The 13,360-nt window shown below is 35.9% G+C and overlaps 1 protein-coding gene across 1 annotated transcript in view; it reads left to right on the top strand.

The window, feature by feature from the left end:
- The first annotated feature begins 355 nt into the window (after positions 1 to 355).
- Positions 356 to 13,360, top strand: part of LOC117078435 (teneurin-1) — a 174,971-nt gene continuing 161,966 nt past the window's right edge. The window contains exons 1-3 of the mRNA XM_033201989.1: positions 356 to 539; positions 2,156 to 2,179; positions 4,086 to 4,232. Of these exons, the coding sequence (XP_033057880.1) occupies positions 365 to 539; positions 2,156 to 2,179; positions 4,086 to 4,232 (346 nt within the window). The 5' untranslated portion in view covers positions 356 to 364. The remainder of the gene's footprint in view (positions 540 to 2,155; positions 2,180 to 4,085; positions 4,233 to 13,360) is intronic.

Below are 13,360 nucleotides of genomic sequence, written 5' to 3'. Positions count from 1 at the left end.
CCTCTTTTTAGAGTTTCTTGCACATTCATTCAGATGCTAGAGATCTTTGTGACATCTTGTTTATATAAATTGTTTGTTAACATTTTGTTTAAAATATAAGTATAGGCAGGGCATGGTGGCTCACATCTGTAATCCTAGCACTTTGGGAAGCCAAGATGGGAGGATCACTTGAGGCCAGAAGTTCAAGACCAGCCTGGTTAACATAGCAAGACCCCATCTCTATTAAAATAATAAATAAATAAAATATAAATATAAATATAGACTGGGATTTTTGGTAATTCTAATGTTTTTTGGAAGAATGGATGCTGGTTTTAACAAAATATGTTAATATATCTTCTTTGAATTCCCCACAGAGCTGTGTACCATGGAGTGTGGTAGCCATGGAGTCTGTTCAAGAGGAATTTGCCAGTGTGAAGAAGGCTGGGTAGGACCAACATGTGAGGAACGCTCCTGCCATTCTCATTGTACTGAGCATGGCCAATGCAAAGATGGAAAATGTGAGTGTAGCCCTGGATGGGAGGGCGACCACTGCACCATTGGTAAGTACCACCATACTTTAATCATAGTAAATTGAATTAGTTGAAGTTAAAAGCAGTCTAGTGAGTCAATCACTAGGCATTTAGTAGAATTTGAGGTTGGAGTAGAGGCGGACAAGGAGGGTTGGTTACAAGTTTTAAAGTTTTGTGAACTGATAGGTTTCTTCTTTTGTCATGATATTCTACGTATTTTTTGTGTTGTTTTGTTTCTTATTACTTCAGTATTATGTTTTCTGCTTTCAAGTGCTTTGAGTTACTCAGGTGAAAGATGTTATATTGGAATAAAGTGTCATTAGTTAATAAGAAAAGTGCTTTTGTTGTGAAGGTAACATTCTCTGCCCATTTTTCCTTTTGAAAAGTATAGGTTGTTTCGGTTGAAAGCACTTAGAGGCAATTTCATTGAATGGGACTACTTTAACAGGGGCCATTCAATATCATTAGAGGCTGTCTTTAATGTATATGAGGAAGCCACTTCTGACCTATCATCAACAGACATTTGTGTTGAATTGTTTATCTGGTAATGTAGAGAATTGGTCCTGAAGCCACCACTCTCTCTTCACCCCTTATTGCTAATTTCACAAAGGGAAAATGATCTGTGAATACAGAAAAGCTTATGTAATAATTAATCTATCATGTGATCTTCACACTATAAAAGATATTAAAAATAATATTTCAGTTATAAAACACTTTCTTTTCTGAAAAAAAAAAAAAAGCAAAGCCCTTAACATATATTTTATCCACCACAAAGGTTTCTATGCAAGAAACCTTTGCATAGAAAGGTTGTCATTAATACAGAGTAACAAGTATGATTCCCATTGTTCAACTAAAGAAAGTGGGTCATAGAGTGTTCCAGTGGCATTCCTTGACTACACAGAAAATTCCTGCAGAGCAAAGGCCAATGTGGGCTCTGGATACCCAATTCATTGTTTGTAGGCTTTTCCCTCACTAGACTATACTAGAGCTTTCATTTTTAGGTGAAAGTATTTTCTTATAATGGTTGGAACTTGCCAAAGTAATGTATAATGTATATAATACATATAACATATAATCTTCATAAACTGCATTACTTCTCTACTAAAGGTACAGTAAGTCTTGTTCTGCGACTGTGGGAAATATTTAAGATTCATTAAAAAGGTGGAGAGGGATGAGATTCAGATGTGTAGCTTAAGTAGTTACATTTCTGTACTACAGTAGGTTTATTGCCTTTCCATAAGAGGATTTAAATATTGTGATGATTACCATAGGTGTTTACTCCAGAACTCCCTTCTAAAGATATTACTAATAAGAAGTTGAAGCCAGTGCTCTTTCACAGAAGTTATTTCTGAAATGTGAAAATGCAGTATACTTCTTATACTTCTAATGAAATATGACACTTTTTAGGAAGCCTAATAGAGTTTCTTGAAAAAATACCATTAATATCATTCTCACAGAAAGTATTATTCACAGACTACACAGACCCATGTACCCAACTTTTGAGCTGCAGGCATTTCAGCAGTTCACAGTTTGCTATTCTCCTCCTAGGCAACAGATGATTAGTACATATTGTATAGCTTTAGTCTGAAATTCATTTGTCATATAGTCAGAAATTCATTTGATCATTCTTTTCCCCTCCCTTTTAGCTCACTACTTAGACGCTGTCAGAGGTAAGATTTTTTCTCACTAATTTTATAACAGAAATATATTTTTAAAGAAAATATGCATGTGAGAAAGAAAGGATGGTGTTTTTTGCCATTTGTGTTGTTTGTTTTTATTTTTGGCAATCTTATTTAAATATAGTGTTCTCAGTTTCATGCTAAAATTGTCACACTAAAAGGTAATTTGTTTTTTCAACATCGAAGAGTCACTTTTTACTATAGTATAGAATGGACTGATAAGCAGTTTTAAGGACTATTTTCTCTTGTCTTTATATTGAGTTCTGTGTATGTGTGTGTGTCTGGATCTGTGTGTGTAACACAGGTAATTATTAAATAATTTTAATACTTTAATAATTATTAAATAATTTGGTTCAGAGGATGAACTTTTTCTTTAACATAACAATGTAGCTCCAAGTCCATATACAAGGATTCCTCAGTCCTTACAGGGGCAGGAGAATTATCCTCCTAGAAGTATCCCATCATACATCCCTCCAGGGAGCTTCCTTTAACAGAGACAGCAAAGGTTTTTCTGCCAGATATCCTAGTGCCTTTCATTACCTCAGCTTCAAAAGCTTAATGTGTCCCAAATTATTCTTTATTTCATCTTAATTATCTATTGCATATCCATTAGAATAGAACTACAAAATTTCCCTTCTCAAACCTATGTATGTTCATCATATGCCATGTCATGAGTATATTACATACATAAAGCTTTCCATATTTTCTAACAGTCATCTCTCATTTTATTTTTAAATTTTTTCTTCCTCTGGTCTGTTGATAGTGTTTGGAGAACTATTTAGAAGGAACACTGGGTTACTTCTACAGATTTTTTAAAACATTTTTTTGTTTTGTTTTGCTCTTTATGCTTTTGGAATTTTATTTCAAAGAAAGAAACCGAAATGAATATTGACTGGACTATTCCCTGTAAAATTCAGGTCTGGTCCTGTGTTGCTACTAGGAAAACACCCAGTAGCATTATAGTTGCTTTCTCCATTCATCTGCCCACTGCGCATGTGGCACATGTGAAGTTACCCTTTGCTAGAGCTGAACTCCAAACTACGGGTACAAAGAGTAGGGCATCCCTGAGAAATTTAAAGTCTAAAGAGGAACCATTGTCAGTGTTGATGCTTCATCAATGGATAAAAGTTATTTAAATGCTACACTTTCCTCTTGACTTGATATTTTCCAGTTTTCTATAATTCAGAAAGTCTAAATCTGGCATGTATTAATTCCATAAACCCTTATTTAACATTTAATATTATTGTTACAAGCATAATATCATGCAAGCTTTTGAGAGAGATACCATAGAAGTAAAGATTTCAATCCTTAGCCCGCAGATGAATAATAATCTTGAAGAGAAAAGGTGAATAAATATGAAGCAACTACAGCACATTTCTAAGGCACCATGTGAACAAATACTTAATGGTGTGATCTGAACTGTATACCAACATACTTAAGTCCTGAAGCAATACATCACAAGGGAAGATCAGCACAGGCTAGAAGTAGTTAGAGAAAGTTTTTCTTCATAGGGACTGCTATCTTTTCCCAACATTTTGGCCATAACTAGATACAGTGTCATCCATATAGTTTTGATTGAGATGAGGAGATATGTTTATTGAAAAGAAAAAAGAATTTTTGCCCCTGCCATAGTTTTCTTCCTATGTGAACCAGGGGTTGGGAATTGGGGTTAGCATTAATAAAGCTTAATTGGCTCTCAAAGGAAAACTACTGCAGAGTAAGGGATAACAAGTTCCCTGGGAAGGTTTTGCAAGCAAGCAAGCTCCTCTTCCATTTATTCAACACCTCATCTGAATGGGGCCCAGATGATTAGATGCTTCCCTATAGGCAAATACATCATTGTTGGCCAATCCCATTCTGATGTCTCTGTGATGGTTACTCTCTGATGTCTTTTCAGATGGCTGCCCAGGACTCTGCTTTGGAAATGGACGATGTACCCTGGATCAAAATGGTTGGCACTGTGTGTGCCAGGTGGGTTGGAGTGGGACAGGCTGCAATGTTGTCATGGAAATGCTTTGTGGAGATAACTTGGATAATGATGGAGGTGAGTCATTTATAAAATGTTCACATTAGAAAGGAATAGCCCAGCCTCTAGCACAGTGGTAATCAACCTGGCCAAGGGTGAAAATTAGGAATCTCTAGTATAAATGATACTGAGTTATATAGGGTAATGCTACCTTTTAGTCTCAATCACATTAAGAAATTACTTACTGAATATTACTATGACCAGGCAGTACTCCAATGTTTTTTGCATGTGTTATGTATCATTAATTCTCACAATAACCTATGAGGCTTAGGTACTACTATTTTCCCTACTTGTAGATGGGAAAATTAATGCTCTGGGTGGGGATAGTAAGTGACTTATCCAGAATCACATAGCTAGAGAGTAGCAGAACCAAGTCTCCAATTTAGCGCTATGTCAGTTCAGAGCATATTTTCTCAACTACTACACCATGCTACCTTCCATACCCGTGGTATTTATCATATCAAATTAAATTAACATACCACTATTCAAGTTGTCTGATGTTAGCATAGTTTGCACTAGACACACTAAAATATTTTTCTTGTTGTTAGTTATTTGGAACTCCCTCTTGTGTGTCTACCTTTTAGTAACAATTTATACCTTTCAGAGGACGTAGCATCAAGACAATTTTTGGTAGAATTTTAAATATTAATCAAGGAGCTGTGCATGATATTTTTAAAAACCATATGTGGCTCCAAGACCTCAGAGTTACCACTTCTCTTAGGAAAGCCAACAAAACATCTAACACACTGTACGATCAGACATCAAAACTGCCCAAACCACCTCTGAATGAGCCTAAAACAACAAATCCTCACTTTCCACATACCTTCTACTTGATGAAACATAAAATTAACAAAAAAAAATTTTTAATTTCTGTATATTAACTTAAACTGAAGTATATTATTAAATTTGACTCCTCACATTTCTATATCTGCTTAGACAATTGCATTCCTTGTCATTTGAATTCAGACATGGGACAGGCTTATATAATAAGGTAGCAGTCATGGCTTAACCATCAAATTGCATTGTAAGAGTTTCTTCCTTTACTTGTTCTGGCTAACAGTTAACCTTTAAAAGTTTTAAGACCTTATCAAAATTAAGTGGAGGCAACTTTGTGATTAAGGACACAGAGATTTGAAGTCAAACTGTCTGGATTCAGATACTAGCTTTGGCTCTTATACTAACTGCATGATTTGGGGCAAGTTTTATGATAACTCTATGCTTCAGTTTCCTTATTTCTAAAATGAGGTTGATGATATTAAATGATATTACCATTTTTCCCTATAGTAGAATTAAGATGATATTGATGATAATATAGATTCAGTTCTACTTTGAGATGGAAAGATAGATTGAATAATTAGACACACACTGTCTAATAGGGTTGTAATAAGGATTAAATGAGATAGTTCAAGTGAGCCACTTGAAAGATAGTAAACTACACCACACACACACATACACACTTAGAAGAGACTATTTTCTGAAGAGACTGTTTACTACCCATATAACTTGAAAACCTTGTTTTGGAAACTGGAGAGAAGTTTTTAACCTAATGACCCACTGATAAACTATTGAGTTTATTTTTATGGTCCTCTAAGACTCATCTTCACTTTCCTTCTTGTCTTTTTCATTATATGCCTTTTACCTGGCATGTCTTCATGTCTTCTTCACCCATTATTCTCTGTCCATAATTTAAGTCTCAAACCATATCTCCCATGAAACTTCTGACATCCACCTCCTTAATCACCCATGGTGTTGATAATATGCACCATACAATCAAACACGTAATTATATTCTGTATATGGTTTTCTTGTTGCAGTTAAGCATGACCCATCGCCCATAGTTATATTCCAATATGTTGAAAATAATAGTATCTCACTTGTACTCAGGATTTACTATGTGCCAGGCCCTGTGCTGAGTCCCTTACGTGAATTATTTCATTTAATCCCCATTATGTAGAAACTTTTTTTTTTTGAGACAGGGTATTGTTCTGTCTCCCATTCTGGAGTGCAGTGGCACGATCTCAGCTCACTGCAACCTCTGCCTCCAGAGCTCAGGTAATCCTTCCACCTTAGCCTCCTGAGTAGCTGGGACTACAGGCACACACCACCATGCCTGGCTAATTTCTGTATTTTTAATAGAAAAGGGGTTTCACCATGCTGCCCAGGCTTATCTCAAACTTCTGGGCTCAAGGGATCTGCCCGCCTCAGCCTCTGAAAGTGTTGGGATTACAGGTATGAGCCACTGCACCTTGCTAGGAACTACTATTAACACTACTTTACAAATTAGGAAACTGAGACACAGAGAAGTCAAGTAAGTTGTTAAAAATCACATAGTAAGCAAATGATAGGTCCTGGATGTAAACCTAGGTGGTCTGCTTCATTCTAAAAAGGATTTGATATAATAATAGGAATTTCTCAGTTATGTATTGATTAAAAATGTTATGCTCAGAAAACACATTAAAAACCTATGCAATTATAATTTCTGGCTCAGTTAAGGTTGAGCCAATGTTTCCTGCCTTAGTAAAGTAATAAAAATAATTGAATATTTAATTATCACCATTTTTTATGGCCTCAAGGTCATCGCAAGGCAGCCAAAATGTTTAAAGAATGGATCAATTAAATATTAATGAATTAATGAATTATCAATTCTCAATGCCTGTGGTCTATGTAGATTCAGAAGACATAGAAGATTTCGCTGAATGTGTATTGACCTGTGAACATTCCTTAAAACTATGTCTCTATATGCAAATTAAATATCAAAGACTTGATATGAGCTCAGTATATTTTTATGATTGTCTCTTTAGGGAGCAGGGGGGAAGGCTCCTTGAGATTTCCAATTACCATTTTTCCCTATGGTAGAATTAAGATGATATTGATGTTAAATATAGATTCAGTTCAACTTTGAGATGGAAAGATAGATTGAATAAACTCTGAAAGCCCCATGACTAAGATTTCAGACCAATAATTCCATTTTTATACTGTTCAAACATTACCCGTAAGAATACATTAAATTCCCTTCATTTGGTAGTCTCAGCTTTCCAGCTATCCATACTGGCTGGTTTCATTTAGTTAAATATGACTAATTATTAATATTTGCTTAATTTTAATAATAATATACTTGTTTGTGCATGTGTGTATATTTGTGTGTCTTAATTACATTAGAAAGTACCAACTGAACCTTTTTGGGAAAAAGTGGTCCTAATTTTTAAAATGTAATTCTTAAGAAATCTTCCCAATCAAAAAAAAATCACTTTTAAGCATTTGCTTCAAGTAGCTGGTACCTGATTACTCCATATTATAACTGATACTTAAAGAATGGTGGAAATTTTTTGCATTCTAATCAGTTTCGAATACTCATTAGTATTGCTGCTACTTCCTGCAGCTTTGACTTTAGTTATACTCTCATTCAATGCATTGTGATTCTCAGTAACTAATTGGGCTGCATTGAATATGTGGGTGACACCGCTGGTCCAGAAACTACCTAAAAGCTCCTTGAACAGTAAAAACAGAACAGAGAAGAAATAACCTTTCAATGTTTTTCTTAAGTGCAAAAAAGGAAAGCTATCTTACATGTTGTATATATAAGAACTAATTACTATAGAAGTCACAAACCGAGGAAATGTCTTGACCTCATTCATCTCTTTAATCAAGAAGCACCTACCACATGCACAACCCTATACTTGGAGGAAAAAACTTATTATGGTTACCACATTTTCATTTGTTAATTATGTGTCCTAATTTGGAGTTTGTTACGTATGATCACCATACATTACATGCACCTATGAATTAACATCAGAAAAAAGTTTGAACATTATATTAACTGAGTCAGAATAGCTAAAACAAATAATAGTGAAAGGAAGATAGAACTATCAGACATAAAGGCATATTTGAAAGCTATGATAATTAAAGCAAAGTGGTACTGATGTGAGAATAGACAGATTAATGCAACTGAATAAAAGCTCTAGAACACACCCAAGTACAAAATTTAGTATATTATAAAACTGGCATCAAAAATCAATGGGGAAAATAAGCATTATTAAATAAATGGAATTGGGACAACTCTTAAGAAAAATGCCTTAGATTTTTTAATTCATACCATATACTAAAGAATAAGATAAATAAAAATACTTCAACTGGATTAATGAGTTAAAATTAAAAGAAAACAAACAGAATTTAAAAAATAGGTGATACGTCTTACAATGAGAAAACACTTTGTAAACATGAAAAGAAACCATAATAGGAAAAAAAAACAATAAATTTGACTTAGTAAAAATTTAAAACTTTTTTTATAATGTTTAGCTAAATGTGCAGACCATCCAATATCTAAATATTTTCAGACATCAAAATCTACACTATCTAGTATGGTAGTCACTGGCCACATGTATTTAAATTTAACTTAAATAACAGAGAAAAATTCAGGTTCTCAACTGCACTAGTCACGTCTCAAGTGCTCAATAGCCACACGAGACTAGTAGCTACTGTACTAGACAGCACAGTACTAGAGCATTCTCATCTTTAGGAAAAGTTATATTGGATGGTGATGATCCAAATGTCTCACTCAAATGTTTACCTTTCAGCCAAACATTTCACATTAAGTACCCAGTTTTCCATTAATTCATTACTACTTCTTGCCAACTGTTGTGCTTGGCACTGGGGAGAAAATGATAAACAGTACAAGTTTCTGCCTTCATGGAGCTTATGGTCTAGCAAGGCAGATAGATATTAAACAACCCACACAAATATGAGGGGACTGCAAATAGTTCATGGAAAAGGAGACTTAAAACATAAATATTTAAAAATATAAACTTTGTTTCTTAACAAAAGTATAAACTTTATTTCTACATCAAGTTCAAGACAATTTTGTAAGGGATGAGTCCATCCTGATATAACTGAGGGTCCTGGGAACTTAACCAGTCTTCTTTACATTGTTAACTGAAGAAAAACGGGTGCCCATTAAAGATTTTTGAGATTAGGAAACAAACAAAAAAAAAATTAGAAGGAGCCAAATCAGAACTGTAAGTAAGGTAAATGCATAATGATTTCCCTTTGAAACTCTTCCAAATTGCCGTTGTTTAATGAGAGGAATGAGCAGGAGCATTGTCATGGTGGATTAGGACTCTCTGGTGAAGCTTTCCTGGGTGTTTTTATGCTAAACCCTTGGCTAACTTTCTCAAAACACTCTCATAATAAACAGATGTTATCATTCTTTGGCCCTCCAAAAAGACAACAAACAAAATGCCTTGAGAATCCCAAACAGCTGTTGCCTCCTAGGTTCAAGCTATTCTCCTGCCTGAGCCTCCCAAGTAGCCGGAACTATAGTGCATGCCACCCCTGTCCCCCCCTCCCCCCGGCTAAATTTTGTATTTTTAGTAGAGATGGGTTTTCACTATGTTGGCCAGGCTGGTCTCGAACTCCTGACATCAAGTGATCCGCCTGCCTCGGCCTCCCAAAGTGCTGGGATAACCATTGCTCTTGACCAGTCCACTCTTGCTTTGACTGGACCTCGTCCACCTCTTCGTAGCCACTGTTTTGATTGTGTTTTGTCTTCAGAGTCATACTGGTAAAGCCACGTTTTATCTCCTATTACAATTCTTCAACAAATGCTTTGGGATCTTCATCCCATTTATTTAAAATTTCCATTGAAAGTTCTGCTTTTGTCTGCTGCTGGTCTGGGAGTAACAGTTTTGTACTCATCAAGTGGAAAATTTGCTTGACTTTAATTTTTTAGTCAGAATTGTGTAAGCTGAACCAATTGAGATGTCTATGGTGTCGGAACTGCTCCTGCTGTTAATCATTGGTCCTCTTCAATTAGAGCACAAACAAGAATAATTTTTCCTCACAAATTGATGTGGATGACCTGCTGCTGCAGGCTTCATCTTCAACATCGTCTTGTCTCTTCTTGCAAAGGGTTATCCATTTGTAAACTGCTGATTTCTTTGGGGCATTGTCCCCATAAACTTTTCATAAAGCATCAGTGATGTCATCATTCTTCCACCCAAGTTTCATCATAAATTTGATGTTTGTTCTTGCTTCAGTTTTAGCAAAATTCACATTGCTCTGACAGGGACTCTTTTCAAACCGATGTCTCATCCTTCTTAGTGCCTCAAACTAGATCCTGTTCAGATGTGTTACAACAAGTTAGTATGACTTTATTTTAGTGCAAAAAAAAAAAAAAAATTTGAACTCCTTGCATAATTTTCTCATGATACACATTTTCCATGAACTTTTTAAAGATCCCTCATAGCTATGTATTTACAACTGTGAAGAGTGCTAGAAAAATTTTATAATTTTAAAATTGTGTAATTCTATAAATGTGCATGGGGACCTGACCTAGTCTGGGTGGTGAGAGAGGCCTCACATGAATCAGGGGAAGAATGTTCCAGGCAGAGGAAATAGCATGTATATATGCCCTGAGGTGGAAATGTACTAGGCTCTAAAGTAAAAGGCAAGTCTTTGTGGCTGGAACATGAGTGAGGAAGAGATTAATATGGAAAAGTAGGCAGGGGCCAGATCATATAGAACATTGTTTTATAAGATCTTCAGTTACCATACAAAGATTCCATTTCATTCACTCTACTTATGGAGGAAGGAAAGTGGTCTCTGATACTGTGGAAATATTTTCAAGAAGGCTCAAAAAATGTAGAGTAAGAGTGTTTAATCCAAACAGCCTTTTTTCTCTGATCTTTTAAGTATTTATCATGTTTGTTCAAGCTTCTGTGGTATAAACTCTTCCAGTGGTCTATATTCATATTCATTGGTAAAATCAATAAGTTAATTGCCTAAAAGAGAATGATCTTCCAGGAATCATTCTTCATAAGTCACCTCTCATTAAGAGCAATAGCTATTTGCAAGTCTCTTTTATTATGTAGTGTTTCTAGATCTAGAAAACAGTACCACGGGTGAGTTATGAACACATACAAGCTCATGGATCAATGAGCCTCATGTTTGGAATGGCACCAGCCTGCTTCAGTGTTTAATAAATAGGAAAATGAAAGAGAAGGAACAATGAATTTATAACATTTACTCTATTTAAGAGTCAGACATCTTCACATTTACTTTTGAGATTTGGTTGGAGACAAAAGACTTGGCATCAGAAAGCATATTTCTAATTATTCTTTTCTCACCATACCCCTTTAATTTCTAAGCAACCCATTTATTAATGGATCATCACTTAGTTATAAGAGCCTAAACTGCCCAAGTGCCTCCAGATGCAACTGCAAAGTAGAAAATCTCAACTCTGTAACTGTTCACCACTGTATGACTAGGTCCATCACATTGTCTGCCAACTAAGGCTGCTAATACTTGACATCTGCCTACTTTGCAGTGATGAAAATGAATGAGAAAATAGTTGAAATACAGTCATTTAAAGTGGGTAATAAAAGTGTGTTATCAATGAAGCATCTATTAATAACAATTTCGTATATTAGTTGGATATTTATTAATCTCTAGGCAAATTTACAAATGTCTTTGAAATAGGACTTTTATGGCATCTGTTTATTCATTATTCAAATATATAATGACTGTTCATTTTTTGAGGGGGGATAGAGTCTCGCTCTGTCACCCAGACTGGAGTGCAGTGGTGCAATCTCGGCTCACTGCAACCTCCGCCTCCTGGATTCAAGCTATTCTCCTGCCTGAGCCTCCCAAGTAGTTGGAACTATAGGTGCATGCCACCGCCGCCCCACACCCCCCCCCCCACCCCCGGCTAATTTTTGTATTTTTAGTAGAGATGGGTTTTCACCATGTTGACCAGGCTGGTCTTGAACTCCTGATATCAAGTGATCTGCCTGACTCGGCCTCCCAAAGTGCTGGGATTATAGGCGTAAGCCACCGTGCTGGGCCTTGAATGCTTACTTTAAGCCAGGTACTGTTCTAGTCATTGAGGAAATAGCAATGCATAAAAAAGATGAAATTCACGCTTCCATAAAGCTTATATTCTAGTTAGAAGAGGCAGAAATTAAACCAAATTTTAAAAATACATATTACCATAGAAGGTGGTAAATGTGATGGAGAAAATGTGTTTTTTGTTTTGTTTTTTTTTTAAAAAAAAGGCAAGATGGTTACCAGAGGCTGGCAAGGGTAATGGGGATTTAAAAGGGAGTTGGGGATGGTTAATGGCTGCAAAAAGATAGTTAGAAAGAATGAATAAGATCTACTTTTTTTTTTTTTTTTTTTTTGAGATGGAGTTTTGCTCTTGTCCCCCAGGCTGGAGTGCAATGGTGCTATGTCAACTCACTGCAACCTCTGCCTCCTGGGTTCAAGTGATTCTTCTGCCTCAGTCTCCCAAGTAGCTGGGATTACAGGTGCCCACCACCACACCCGGCTAATTTTTGTATTTTTAGTAGAGGCGGAGTTTTCCATGTTGGCCAGGCTGTTCTCGAACTCCTGACCTCAGGTGATCCATCCACCTCAGCCTCCCAAAGTGCTGAGATTACAAGCGTGAGCCACCACGCCTGGCCAAGACCTACTATTTGATAGCACAACCGGGTGACTACAATCAATAATTTAATTGTGCATTTTAAAATAATTAAAACAGTATAATTGCATTGTTTGTAGCACAAAGGATAAATGTTTGAGAGGATAGATACCCCATCTTTCATGATGAGATTATTATACATTGCATGCCTGTATCAAAATATCTCATATCCCATAAATATATACACCTACTATGTACCCACAAAAATTTTAAATTAAAAAAACAAAAATTAAAATAAGGCAAGAAAAGGAAGGACAGGGACTGTAGGACAGGGGGAAAATTTAAATAAGGTAGCCAGAGAAAATCTTACTAAGAAGATGATATTTGAATAAAGACCCAAAGGAGGTGAAAGTTAAGCCATGTTGATACCAGAGAGAAGAACATTCCAGGCATAGGAATAGTGTGTGCAAAGGTCCTGATACAAGACATTGCCTGGGAAATTAAGGAACAGCCAGAGGAGTGGGAAGGAGATGGGGTGGATCATAAGAGGTAAGATCTGAGAGGTAAGAGGGAGATGGCAAAGAATCAGACTGTGAAGTAATAAGTCATTGTCAAGACTTAGGCTTTTATTCTAAGTGATATGAAAAGCCATTGATGGCAGGTAGGCACCAGGAGAACATGAACATTAGTGGCATTCTAGTTACAAGAGGCAGAACAATGTATTTTCCCAACCC

This window comes from Trachypithecus francoisi, unplaced genomic scaffold (genome assembly GCF_009764315.1).
Source record: "Trachypithecus francoisi isolate TF-2019V2 unplaced genomic scaffold, Tfra_2.0 Lachesis_group6, whole genome shotgun sequence".
Classification (NCBI taxonomy): domain Eukaryota; kingdom Metazoa; phylum Chordata; class Mammalia; order Primates; family Cercopithecidae; genus Trachypithecus; species Trachypithecus francoisi.
This window is presented reverse-complemented; position numbering and strand designations above follow the sequence as displayed.